At 35.3% G+C, this 13,272-nt stretch overlaps 1 protein-coding gene across 1 annotated transcript; it reads left to right on the forward strand.

Annotated features, from left to right (window-relative positions):
* Positions 1-10,752: 10,752 nt before the first annotated feature.
* LOC143603185 (NAC domain-containing protein 43-like) lies at positions 10,753-12,817 on the forward strand. The gene is made up of 3 exons (XM_077080072.1): positions 10,753-11,396; positions 11,473-11,753; positions 11,962-12,817. The coding sequence occupies exons 1-3, from the start codon at positions 11,201-11,203 to the stop codon at positions 12,628-12,630; spliced, it is 1,146 nt and encodes a 381-aa protein (XP_076936187.1). The 5' UTR covers positions 10,753-11,200; the 3' UTR covers positions 12,631-12,817.
* Positions 12,818-13,272: the final 455 nt, after the last annotated feature.

Below are 13,272 nucleotides of genomic sequence, written 5' to 3' on the forward strand. Positions count from 1 at the left end.
GTATAAAGGGTTCTCCACAACATCGGCATGGTCTATATATAACTAATTCCCGTTTGGGTGAAGAACCTTTGGGTGAAATCGGGTAAAGGATAATTGTAACCTATCAAAAACGGTTGGGCCGGAAAGCAAACCCAGTTTTTCGAGATGCTATCTCTACGGGTTGTAGAGTCAAATGGTCGGAAAACTGTATCAGCTGGAAAGTATGATCGGATTTCATCGATTTCCGAATCTGTGAATTTACAGACCTCGAAAGAGGGGGCTTGGAGGATGCCTTGTGGATAAAGATCATCGGGGTTGATATGATTGAAAGAAGAAGACGAAGAGGGTACAGAAGTAGTCGACACGTTGAAGGAAAATAAACAAGAGGAAAGAAGGATACCTGAGAGACGCCTGGATATGTGGTTATAAAAGAGTTATAATCATCGCATATATAGGCGGCGTATAGTTATGGTTGTGGATATTAAACACAATGTTTTCAGACCCGGCCCGGGCGTCGACCCGGACGTCTTACCAGATCAACGGTCGGACCGACCCAGAAGGGCGGACCGGTGTTTGACCCGGATGACGTCATAAATAATTTAAATATATATATATATATATATTTATATATATAATTCATATACATATAAAAATTAATAATAACAAATAATAATAATAATAACAAACTTTAATGTTTATTTATGTTTCATACATTGTTTTTTGAATATATATGATATATATTTGATCAATAAAGACATCAATGAAGCTTGGTTGGTTGACTTATGGGTAATTATTAAAGCTTCTATCTAGGAAATGACCCAAGTTCGAATTCCACCATACACATTTATTTTAGATTTAATAAAAAATGGGTTTTACCGGTCGACCCGGCCGGGTTTTTCGAAAACGGGTCAAATGCCTCACCCGGCCCGGTTCTGAGCCCCGGTCCCGGTCGGACCGGTCCAACCGGCTGGGCAGGGCCGGGTTTCAAAACATTGATTAAACCGCCTGACACACGGCTAGTCACCTTCTTTTTTGCAGGGATTTGAAATTCAAAATGACAGCTGTTTTACACAATCACTCGCCATTTTTGGGGCAATTGTTAGGGCATGATTTTTATGCTGAGGATCCTTAATCCTTAACTATCTTATGGATAGATTATCCTTGAGATATGTAACAGGTTATAAAGGATCAGTGATCCTTAGTGTTATTTGTTTACTAATGATTGCATTTAGTATGGTGATGTGTTAGACATGTACAACAATTCTAAGATGTACTTATATCAATTATCCTCATGGAGTCTCATCTAGCTGGAGTATGGATCTAGGATCCTCATTCAACATAGCTATTAATGGACGATTCCATGTGAAGACGGATGTTTAAATATCAACAACGGCTCTTGGACTTATTCTCCCGTTTATCTCGATATCGGACTTCTGTGACACGTGGTCAATTAGCACGTTGGAAGAAGGTGGAAGACTAGCGAGATTATAGGAATAGTTGTTAGTTAGTTACTTATTATTTTCTTTATATAACCGAGTTATGATCAACATTAGGCAGACGCACGCTTACACTTACACTCGTATTCTAGCTACTAGCTCATCAGAAAACACACACATAGCTTTCATTGTAACTGTTGATCAATAAATCCAACCTTTGTGATCACCTTTTACTATTAATAAACTTGACGGTGATAATTTTCACCGTCCGGGGGTTTTTTGTGCCGAAGATTACTATAATCGAGTACCATCCGACCAAAGATTACCTTGTTAATCCTTAACCGAAGCGATTCGACCAAAGATTACCTTGTTAGTTTTTGACCGAAGTAAAGATTATCGTAATTAAGGGGTTTTCCCTCGTGATCAAATCCTTGTGTTCCTAAAGATTTCATTTATACAACCACTATTATCGTGTTAGCACTATATCTCACTTGACAGATTTGGATAAATTATCTTTAGCTGATTTTTATCCAAAACAGTTCTAATACGTTCAATGAAGTTCTGGGTATTCAAAAAAAAATGAACATCTTTAAACGTTCTAATACATTCTAAGAAGTTCAGGTTGTTAAAAAGTTTAGAGGTTCTGTTAAAGTTTAGAAGTTCTGGGTGTTCAGAACTTCTAAAACTAACAAAAAAAAAATTAAACACCTGTGAACATGTAATTGAACACTGAAATCACTTCATATAATCTCATAATCATCAAAAAATCGTCAATCGACCTTTAATTTGATCATTGATTCGATCATATGAACAAAATATGGAGCGTCTGCAACTGGGTTTCTGCAAAACTCAAAATTGATTAATTGAAACTTCAAATTGATGATTAATTGGACAAATTTCAAAGTTTAATTGATCAATTAGTTCTACAATTTCAATTTCAATTGGGCAATTTTATCAACTGACATGTGAGAAACGATTGATGGTTGTGTAAGAAGAAGATGGTGGTCGCGAAGGTGGATGGTGGACGGAATCGTTGAACGGCGATGGTGAAGGTGGATGGAATCGACAGGAGAAGAGGTTGACGGAGGCCGGCTCGCGTAATTGTGATTTTAGGATTAGGATGGTTACTGAAGATGGACGTTCCAAAATGTCGCGTACCTATTGTACGATAAAGGATTTTCGTATTCTATCCTTTTTCTATATATAACTATATTACATTATAATACATATAGGCAACCCTTCAAATCCCATATGAGACGCCGAAACATTTATTGTACCTTCACCAGCCGGCGACCCCATCCCTTTGATCGTTTATTGCTCCGGTAGTCGCCATTCAACAATAAATATGTACAATGAATTATAAGTTTCTTGAATTTAAGTACCAGGGACGATTGTTTTCCAACCTTCAATTGCAATCAATACTTTGCAATCAATTATCAATTTTCTCTACGAGCTTATATTCCTTTGATCTATTTTGTATTAGTATAGACAGATGAATTCCTTTACCACCCGTTGCATCTGTCATCTGCAATTGGTTTCACCTACTTTGATCTCGACTCGCGTATCGCATGTGTGTTTTACACCCAATTTTAATTTTTAGGTATCAATCATATGTTTTGTTCTCACCTTGTTTTAAAAGAATTCAGCCAATCTGCTCTCTCTCTCTCTCTCTCTCTCTCTCTCTCTTTCTCGATCATTCACAATCAAGCAGTCACCAACCCTAGCTACCCATTCGATTGAATCCAGGTTCGATTTCTTCCAATTGAGAATTTGTTTGACGAGTTGTGTTATGTACTCTGAAATTATGTTTGGTTCATGCTCCTATTGCTTTATTACCTAATTCTTTTTCAGAGGCTTAGTGGATCAAGCTTATGAATTGGCCCTCATTTGTAATCAGTTGGTTGACACCTTGGATGGCAAGTTTTTACATGATACACTATTATGGTAAATCGATTCGATTGATTCACTATAAGTTCTTGATTGATTGTTATATCTTTTTCAATATGTAATTGGAAAAAGTGTGAAGGTGACATTAGGGTATTTGTTTGATGTTTTTTTAATATTTTTGGTTATGTTTGCATGATAGTTTTTGCATATGTGAAATAAAATATTGCCTTGTTGTATTTCTTACACTCATTCATAGCGTTTAAATTGAATGGAAGGTAATGTATTGGTGTATGTATGACTATTGTTATCATGATGCTCTGTTAGTAATGTATGCCAAATTGACTCGTGAGTAATGTATTTCTCATGTTGTATATCCATACAATATTTTATTGGAGTTGTTGCTAAGATGTTTAATATAATTTTAACTCTATTTTAGCTGTATTTGTATGTTACATAATCTAATTTCCTTGGAGAGTGCCAATTGGTACTAGATTAGAGTAATTTTTTGTGTTTTAAGTTTAAACTTAAGTTTTTTAGCTTTCTGTCAACAGAGAGTATGAGCTCACTAGGATAACCCTTACCTAACTCTTGATCCCGAATAAGAAGTTGCGTAGGTAATTAAGCTAAATTAGAATCGTCAATGGGTTGAATCTGTGTTGTTGACATTTTTATTTTTCTTTGTCTTTTTGGTCATTTAGGTTAGAGTGTTTGGGCAAATGGTTTTTAGGGGTTCGTCTATCGAGGGAGAAAGCCAATTCATTGGAGTCCTTTGTCTCACACCGCTCTTGCATAGGCTGAGTTAGAGGTAAACTAATCAGCAGCCCTTTTGCAATTGAAGTATTAGGGTTTATGGTGCTTAATGGTCTATTTTGTTCATGTTTTTCTAAGAATTGACCGGTTAGAATGATAGAATGAAGGTGTGATATGCTGGGTCAAACAAATATCCTTAGTTTATGTTATATTTTCTTAATATAACAACTAAACAACCATATATAACTCTTAGTGACAACTTAATTCCTCTCAGTTTGAAGTTGAAAGTTCGGTTTTGAAAGATGAAGCTCCAGATTTGGCCAAAGATGTCAACAGGAGCCAAGGAAAATTTCAGGGTTATTTCTCAATACATGGTTACTATTTTCATATTCTGTCTTCTAATGAAATGGCTTTATTATATTATTATTATTTATTATATACACAAATGATTTTGTAATTCGTGGTTATAATTTGACACGCTGAGATAAAATACACCTAAATCATCCCATATACGTGGGTCAAAATTCCCATCTAAATTAGTTTATAAATATATTTTTTATAACTTGTTGTTGATCAATACAATTTTTCTCATTTCATGGTGTGCAGACTCTCATAAAAATATGCTAGCCTTAAAGGTGATTAATCACTTGATAGCCCATTGTTGCAAACTTAAAAAGGTGCCCTGCACTAAAGACTTTTCTTCATCAGTAGCCAACCGACACGAGTGAACCAAGGTACAAATGGGCCAACCTTGTATTTTTTTGTTCAACCCTAAGTATTATGGAGCATCGCATAATGAATTAAGCGTTTATTTGCAGTTGATAGTTGAGCCATAACAGTTGTAAGCATTTTTGTGTTTGTTGATCAAATAAATGAACGTAAACGAATGCACATAAACAAAGGGATATAAAAGAACTTAAATGAACGGAAATAAACAAATGTTCACGTTCGTAAACGAATGAACGGGATTCGAAACCGAAAACATAAAACCCAACTTAAATGAACGGAAATAAACAAATGTTCACGTTCGTAAACGAATGAACGGGATTCGAAACCGAAAACATAAAACCCAACGAAACCAAAATACAAAAAAACAGAAACTAAAACCTAAACGAAACCAAAAATTGAAACCGAAACCGAAAACATAAAAACCCAACGAAACCAAAACCCCAAAAAACTGAAACTAAACGAAACCAAAAATCGAAATCAAACCTCAAAAAAACTGAAACTAAAACCTAAACGAAACCGAAAATCGAAATCAAAACCCAAAATACAACCAAAACGAAACCGAAACCAAAAAACTAAAACTAAACGAAAAAAATCAAAATCAGAACCCAAAAAAACTGAAAATAAAACCTAAACGAAACCAAAAACGAAAACGAAAACCGAAACCAAACCAAACCAAAACCAAAAATGAATAACCGAAACTGGAGTACTGGGCTGAAACAAAACTAAAAAAACCGAATCGTAACAAAAAACTGAACAAACTAAAACCGAAACGAAACCAAAAATACCTAAAGCAATCTAAACGAAACCAACAACTAAAAAAATCAAAAAATCGACCCGCACCATTCTTTTTTTGTAATTGTATAACAGGCTGCTCTATTACTTTTACAATTATACAACTGATAAAATGTGATCTAAAAGTAATGTGGCATATTCTTATAATGAACCCGTTAACAAATTGTGTTTGTAGCAAAATTAAATGTGCCTGTCCAATGTTGTAGCAAAAGTAGGGTTTTGAATTTTTATTTTTTCCTTGATACTTTGGTTTATTACTCAAGACCGACCCGAACCCGATTCTTATATGAAATTTATAACCGCTGACCAACCAGGTAGGTAATTGACTATTTCTGGCGAGACGTCGATAATTATCATCAGGTTCAATATTGAGCTTGAACTCGACTCAGCTCAGTTTTTAGTAAATAATTAAAATTAGGCAGCTTGAACTTTAGAAAGGTTTATTGGGCTCATTGGCTTGCCCGGAATCAAAAATAAAAATAACAATCCAGCTTAGCCCTGCTCAAGTGTGACAAAATGGGCGGGTGAGCAGTCTGGGTGCACAACTTGCTTTAGTGCGGGTCGGGTACGGTTTGGTTGATCTGCACATTTTTGGTCATTTTTAAATAATAACAACCTTTCTTGTTACAGGTGTGCCAATCCTTTTGCGGGTCGGCATGTCCATCCTGACACAAGCCCAACATGTACCTGAAAAATGTGATAGGAATATGTGCTCGAACACGACACGAACTCGTGGGTTGGCATGAACAAGATGTGTTTAACCTAAATAAATTTTATTTTCTTGCGTATTAATACTTAAAACTGAACAAATGTATTTAAAAAATTTCATTATTTTAATAATGTTGTATGTCAATTTTCTTGACGTTTTGTTTTATGTTATTTGAAATGGGTAGTTATAGATATATAGTTTCATCTTTAATTAGTTTCTTATTTCGTTCTCCTAACTTTGGTTATTACAAAGATGTATTTTTTAACACACATAATAAGTAAACAAGAAATAAAAATCAATTTTTTATCATTATTGATCCACGTTGCATTTATTTATCCAAGGATTGAAAGTTTCCCAAATAATCTCCGATCTAAGGGCGCAATTTGCGTTATTTATCCATCCTTTTTTAATCAGTATTACATATTGATGTTGTTAACTTAAAAATAACATACTTGTGATTAGCTTATTTTTTATGATAGTGTTATACAAATTTCTATTTATCCTTGTGTGATAAATTATATTTGACTATAAATTTTTACATCACCAATGTTGGTACTATAACGAATCGGACCCCTACCGATTGAATCTGTGTTATGTCCCCACCGCAACGTACGGGCTCTTTGCTAGTATATATATATATATATATTCAACAAGCCTATTTCAAAATCCCCCCCACCCCCACCCCCAATAACACAAACTTAAATGAAGGTATATATATAATTGACCAAACATAAAAAAATCAACGTAGAGGACAAATATGCTCCATCACAATTCATAAAAGAAAATAAAATGAAACAACCAGCAAAAACCCTTTCCAGCGGTGTAGCTTCTGCACTTCAGTTTTTGATCGAATAAGGCCATGGATTGAAAACAAGCTGTTTGAATATATATCAATATCTGTTATATTAGTATTATCATTATTTAGAAAGGCCACTTTTTCTGCAGTAGATGGACACCACACCTCGGGTACTGGCTGTTTTCATGACCATGTCCCCTTCTTCAATTCGTTCCATATACCTAAAACCACACCAGCAGCCGGTTTATAACCATCAACCCGACAACAGTGAACCGCCCATTCGTTTCGTTTCAGTACCCACACCTCAAAACAGCTACCATTGCATGCATACCCAACTTCACCATGCAGACAAACCAATTTATAATAATCTATATTCCCACAATGCCCTTTGGGAAGATTAATCAACCCGAACTCCTCCGTCCTCATATCTAATCTTATAATTTTGTCTTGATCTCCTCGAGCAAATATCGATTTATTGGAACGGCGTTTAGAGCATTCCATAATGGGATTACACGGGACTTGAGATATTCGTCGCCATGAGTTTGTGCCGAAGACATGCAACACGATGCATAGTTTCTTCGGGTTATAATTAAAATTTTCATTAACAAACACGACCATCTTGAAAGTGCTGGTGGAATCATCAAAGGCAAGCCCGTGAGCCCTGATGGATGCCATATATGACTTGTGACCAATAGTTGGTACCTCATAATATTCTTTCCTTAAAGGTTGACCACGGTCAACTCAGTCGGACACAGGACACCTCACGTTGGAGTCTCGTGATATATAAACCAGACCTTTGCAAGAACCTAGGATAAGGATATTAAAATTAGTACCATGATAGTTAAATATTTTCCTACACTTAAACCCTAAAGAGGGGACCTCTTTGGACTGTCGGGGCAGGTTTTTCGATTTTATGGCGAAGAAACTTATGGGAGGATCAACCTCCGATGTTGTTCGAGCAATCATGATGGTGGGTTGTTGTTGCTATCGTTGGCTAGCTAGCTGTGAATGATCTTTAGGTATGGATCGTCAATGTACTCGCACCATAGTTTCGATACACATCTGAAACGAGCCAATTATTTGACGGGCATTCTTGACAAGATATTGAGCCGACGTTACAAAACGGGTTCGATAAACTATCTAGGAAAGTAACGAACATGACGGGATTCGAATTTGCATTGGGCCAATTTTATTTTCTCATTAATTTGAGTTGTTTACACATAGAGTCTCTATAGTTAAAATTTATTTAATGGCTCAAATGGTCCGTTTAGTCATGAAAGAGTATTTTGGTCATTTTAATTCAAATTTTACTGAAAATTTAACGGAAATTAGTCTTAATACCCAAACTCGTTTCAAAATGAAAACACAAACCCCAAACGTGTTGCTTTCAAACCTTAGTCCAGTTCATTAGTTTTGAAAAACCATAGGAACCATGTGTGTAATTAACTCTTATAGGGTTATAGTTATTCCGTCTAATACACGAGATTTCAACAATGTGTGTGCGTGCGTGTGTGCAATGCCACCCATAACTTATTAAGTTACATTCCGTCTTAACTTAGCTTTTCTTATTCGTCTTATGTTCCATTGATGATTTTAGTGTTATCAAATTATGTTGCGTAATCAGGATCTATTAGTAGACCCAAAAATAATTTATAATAAACTTCAAAAAGATTTAGGAATGTGGATTACATTTTCATTCAATGCTATTAAGGCTTCACGAAGGAACCTTATTGGTTGCTATTGGCAAAGCCCCTGATCCAAGCGCGCTGCTCCGGTAAACTAAAGGCACAAAACGGCATTGGTTGGGTTACATTGGATAGCTTAAAGTTGCATGAAAATGATTTTCAGAAGTTAATAGAATCAAGTAGCGAGTTCGGTAGAAACTTGGTTTCAGAAGTTTGGTAGTAAGAATAATGATCGGTAGCAAATTTGACATTCAATAATAGCATCAACTAAATATCAATAGTCTCTTTGACCTAGCGGTCTTGGATTAAAAAAAGTGCCTTGAGGCGAGAGGCGGCCTAAGGAAGAACCCTCATCGCCTTTCCCTACTCAAGGCGACCAATGTTCAAAATGCGAGTGTGAGGTGTGCTTTTTAAGCAAAAAGTGGTCTGGAGCAAAGCTGAGGCGAGCGCTTTAACCCTCATCACATGTGATTTTTATGCATCGAAATTGTGTTACATGTTTTTTAAGGTTTACAGGTAGGTAATTTATATATTAAATCATATATAATGCTTATATATAGTTAAAGTTAAGGTTGGAATGCTAAAAACCTAAGATATATTATATATATATATATATATATATATATATATATATATATATATATATATATATATATATAAACTCGTGTTTTATGTACGAAAAGCGTTCGCTTTCACGTCTTGCGCTTCGCGCTTCGGTTTTAGACCTCATCGCTTTTGTTCGCCTCTCGCTTTTTACTAGCGGTAGCAAATAAACTTAGTTGCACTGAGATGTGGTAGCATCTTATACTTGGAATCCAAACCAGCCTAACCGGCCCGTCCTTGATTTTTTTTTGCCGTCAATACATGCATGCATGCCAAGTGTAGAGATACATGATTCGTAAAAGAAATAATTAATTTTAGATCTGAAGTCCATGCTTGCTTTTTGTTTGCCTTTCAAAAAAAAAAAAAGATCTAAAGTCCATGCACATAAAGATATATGATTTAAACAAGTCATTAAGCAAAAGAACGAGTGATGGCATAAAAGACCTTCACTTCAATTGGTTATGAAAAGATACATTGTCTTATGGCAGATACAAATTCCGAGACGCTTATGATACTTTAATAATGGATTGGATTGTACGTGTTTATATAAAACAAACACAATTCACCATTTTACCCTTTTTGTATTCATAATAAAATTGCATTTATTTAAGGAAACCGAAAGCATTTATATGAATAATAATGTGACAACCAATTTTAATCAAATTAATCCGTTTTAATACACACTTTGTGGTAAATAGTAACACGAGAGCCAGCCAGCCCTGACATCAAACCTCAAGGGGACCCAATTTCAACTCATCTTGGTAGCAAGCAAGTAGTAGCAACAGACATATGGTCCTAATATCCACGCGGAAAAGTAGGATTTTATCACTTTGGCCCTCAAAACAACTTTAGAATCATATCTTAGTTGAAATATATATATATATATAAACAAATAAAGTGGAAAATTATTTATTCAAGCATAACATAATATAACCTATAATTCTTAAACTTCAAATCTTGTTGCTACAAAGTCCCCGATCGGTTATAATTCTTAAACTTCAAATCATGTTTGTTAGTTGAGGTGTTCAGTTTTACTCGTTTTATCATTTTTCTTTATTTTGGACCTGTTACTATTTCTTTTGGCATTTCACATATCTGAATTGGCTTTGATCAAACTTGCACATAATTTAGAGATAAGATGACATTCAATTATGAATTGAAAACCCTTAGAAGAAAGTTTCCGATGATGGGACCAAAACCCTAACGGGTCAATGTGTCGAGCCGAAACCTGTTGGGCTACGCCCAATCAAAAGTATTCTTTACAATACTTGTCTAGCACATTAAAATCGTACACATTACACGAAAACCGTATGATTTGAAACAATTCATCGCACTACATCTTTGGCATCAAGATTCACGCATTTAATTATCACGCATACGACTTTGATGTCACGTGCACGGGTAAAATGTTATATTGGTTGAAAATAGTACATTGATTAGTTTTGGGTGTGACGTTGCGAGGTCAAAGGTCGTATTAGAGAAGGTACTGGCTCATATTCGGTACACAACCATCCCCTATCTGCTTTTTAAAAAGGCCCCAAATTTCATGTCCTTTGTGTTAGATCAGTAGGTGATTAGTTGTTTTCTAACCCTCATGACCCTACAATCAAAAGGTTGCTACCAATTTCCAAAGTCTGGTGCCTCATTATGAACCTTCTATTCCTTTTTCATGTTTTTCTTTTTACTAACAATATACACATTATGGTTATTAAAGTGTATTCCATATTTTCATACACATTATTGTTTCATCTCTAAGCTTTTAACCATTCATATAAATCATCATCTGGTTGTTCATTTTTTTTAATTATTCTGTCTTTCTTGCCTTTGTTTCCGGATGTCGAAAGAAAATCAAGTGAGTTTATCTGTGAATGTTAATGGCCACTCTAAGGTGCCACCCGGGTTCAGGTTCCACCCAACCGAAGAAGAGCTTCTTCATTACTACTTAAGGAAGAAAGTTGCGTATGAAAAGATCGATCTTGATGTTATTCACGATATTGATCTTAACAAGCTTGAACCATGGGATATCAAAGGTGACTGATGTTTCATTTCTCGATTAGCATGCCTATATAATATGGTAACTTAATATTTCTTTCATATGTTTTATAGAAAAGTGTAGGATTGGTTCAGCACCCCAAAATGATTGGTACTTCTTTAGCCATAAAGACAAAAAGTACCCGACCGGAACACGTACAAACCGTGCAACTGCTGCAGGTTTCTGGAAAGCCACTGGTCTAGATAAGGTCATTTATAGTAGCTTGAGAAGAATCGGTATGAGGAAGACACTCGTGTTTTATAAAGGAAGAGCACCTCATGGACAGAAGTCGGATTGGATTATGCATGAATATAGACTCGATGACAACACGATTACCTCCCAAGATTATGGCTCGGTAAGTAAATTTCGTATAAAAAATAATAGTTTCTTCATGTTTTTGACATATGTTAGCCGATTTATTATCAATTATAGTTATTTTTATTTGATTTATCGCTTATCTTTAAGTTCTAGTTAGAATATAAGAACCAGAAAATACTTTTCATCAATATTATTTTTTTCTTTGTTTCATTTCTTTCAACCTTCAAAACCCTTTTTCTTGATAGGGTTCTAATATGTGTGATTCCACTCAAGAAGACGGATGGGTCGTATGTCGCGTTTTTAAAAAGAAAAACTACCATAAAGCGGTCCAGAGCCCGCAAAGGTCATCTTCGGCACCTTCCAATGATTCAACAGCTCAAATGCAATCTTTAAAGAAAGATCATGGAACTCAAGTTCTTCCCTACATCAATGGTAAATCCTGCAAGCAAGAAACGGACTCGCTCACCAATATTACCACCACCCATGACTATGATCCTTTACAACAATTCATTAACCCGATAACCGACAGATTCCTACACCTCCCACGGCTGCAAAACACTGACTTGATCACCTCAGCCACCTTCAATCAAGATTCAATTTTCCTGGCCCCTAACTCCGTGGCCCACTCTAGAAACCATGAACATCTTGAAAATTGGTCTGATGTGGATCGGCTTGTGGCCTCGCAACTCAATGGCCAACCAGGTCCATTGAGGCAGATGTATGGCTGCTATGATGAACCCAATGAAGACATGTGTTTCCCATTTCATCATAATGATCAAGAACCACTTACACAACCATCATCCATGGCTAAACCGAATGAAGCAGCCTATACAAGTGAGATAGATATATGGAGCTTTGCGCATTCTTCATCACAATCATCATCACCGGATCCGTTCTACCATTTGTCGGTATAGCTCAAATATTTTGTTTCCAGTTTAATTTCTTGATATACTTTTTTTATCCAAAACTTTTATGGAAGATACAAATGGAATAAACTGTTGTGTATATACATAAAAGTATAAAGAAGTTTGAGTTTGAATAAGGTTGCGCTAAAAGTATCTCACCCCTTTCATTTTACTTGCACGCCCTTTCAACTTGTTATATCAGTAATATTCTCCAAGTACGTAAAAGGTTATCTAGTGTATTGTGTTTGATGAATACATATAACATATGTAGCAAAAAAAAAAACAAAAAAAAAACAAAAACAAAAAAGCATTTATAATTTCCATACCCCTACAAGAAAATATCCCATGTACTCTTTGGCTTCATTGAAAATTTGTTTTTTAAGTGACATTTATTCTTTTAAACATGATTAGTTCCAAATCATGAAGTATCTATCAGAAGTTGTCTTCTAATCTTTTTAGAAGGTATAAAGATATAACGTTACTTTCTTGTCTAGGGTCGTCTCCATCATTAACTCCTTTGTTTTGTTCATTTTGGTCATGTTTTGTAGCTATCATTGTTTGTGAAACACAAAACATGTTTGTTTTTGTTTTCATCTTGCTCAACTTTTATCTAGAAACGTAAACAATTCGAGTCAAACTTGAGTCCGTCTA

Source organism: Bidens hawaiensis, unplaced genomic scaffold (assembly GCF_021521415.1).
Source record: "Bidens hawaiensis isolate Kalapana, Puna unplaced genomic scaffold, B.hawaiensis_p1.1 tig00001961_1, whole genome shotgun sequence".
Classification (NCBI taxonomy): domain Eukaryota; kingdom Viridiplantae; phylum Streptophyta; class Magnoliopsida; order Asterales; family Asteraceae; genus Bidens; species Bidens hawaiensis.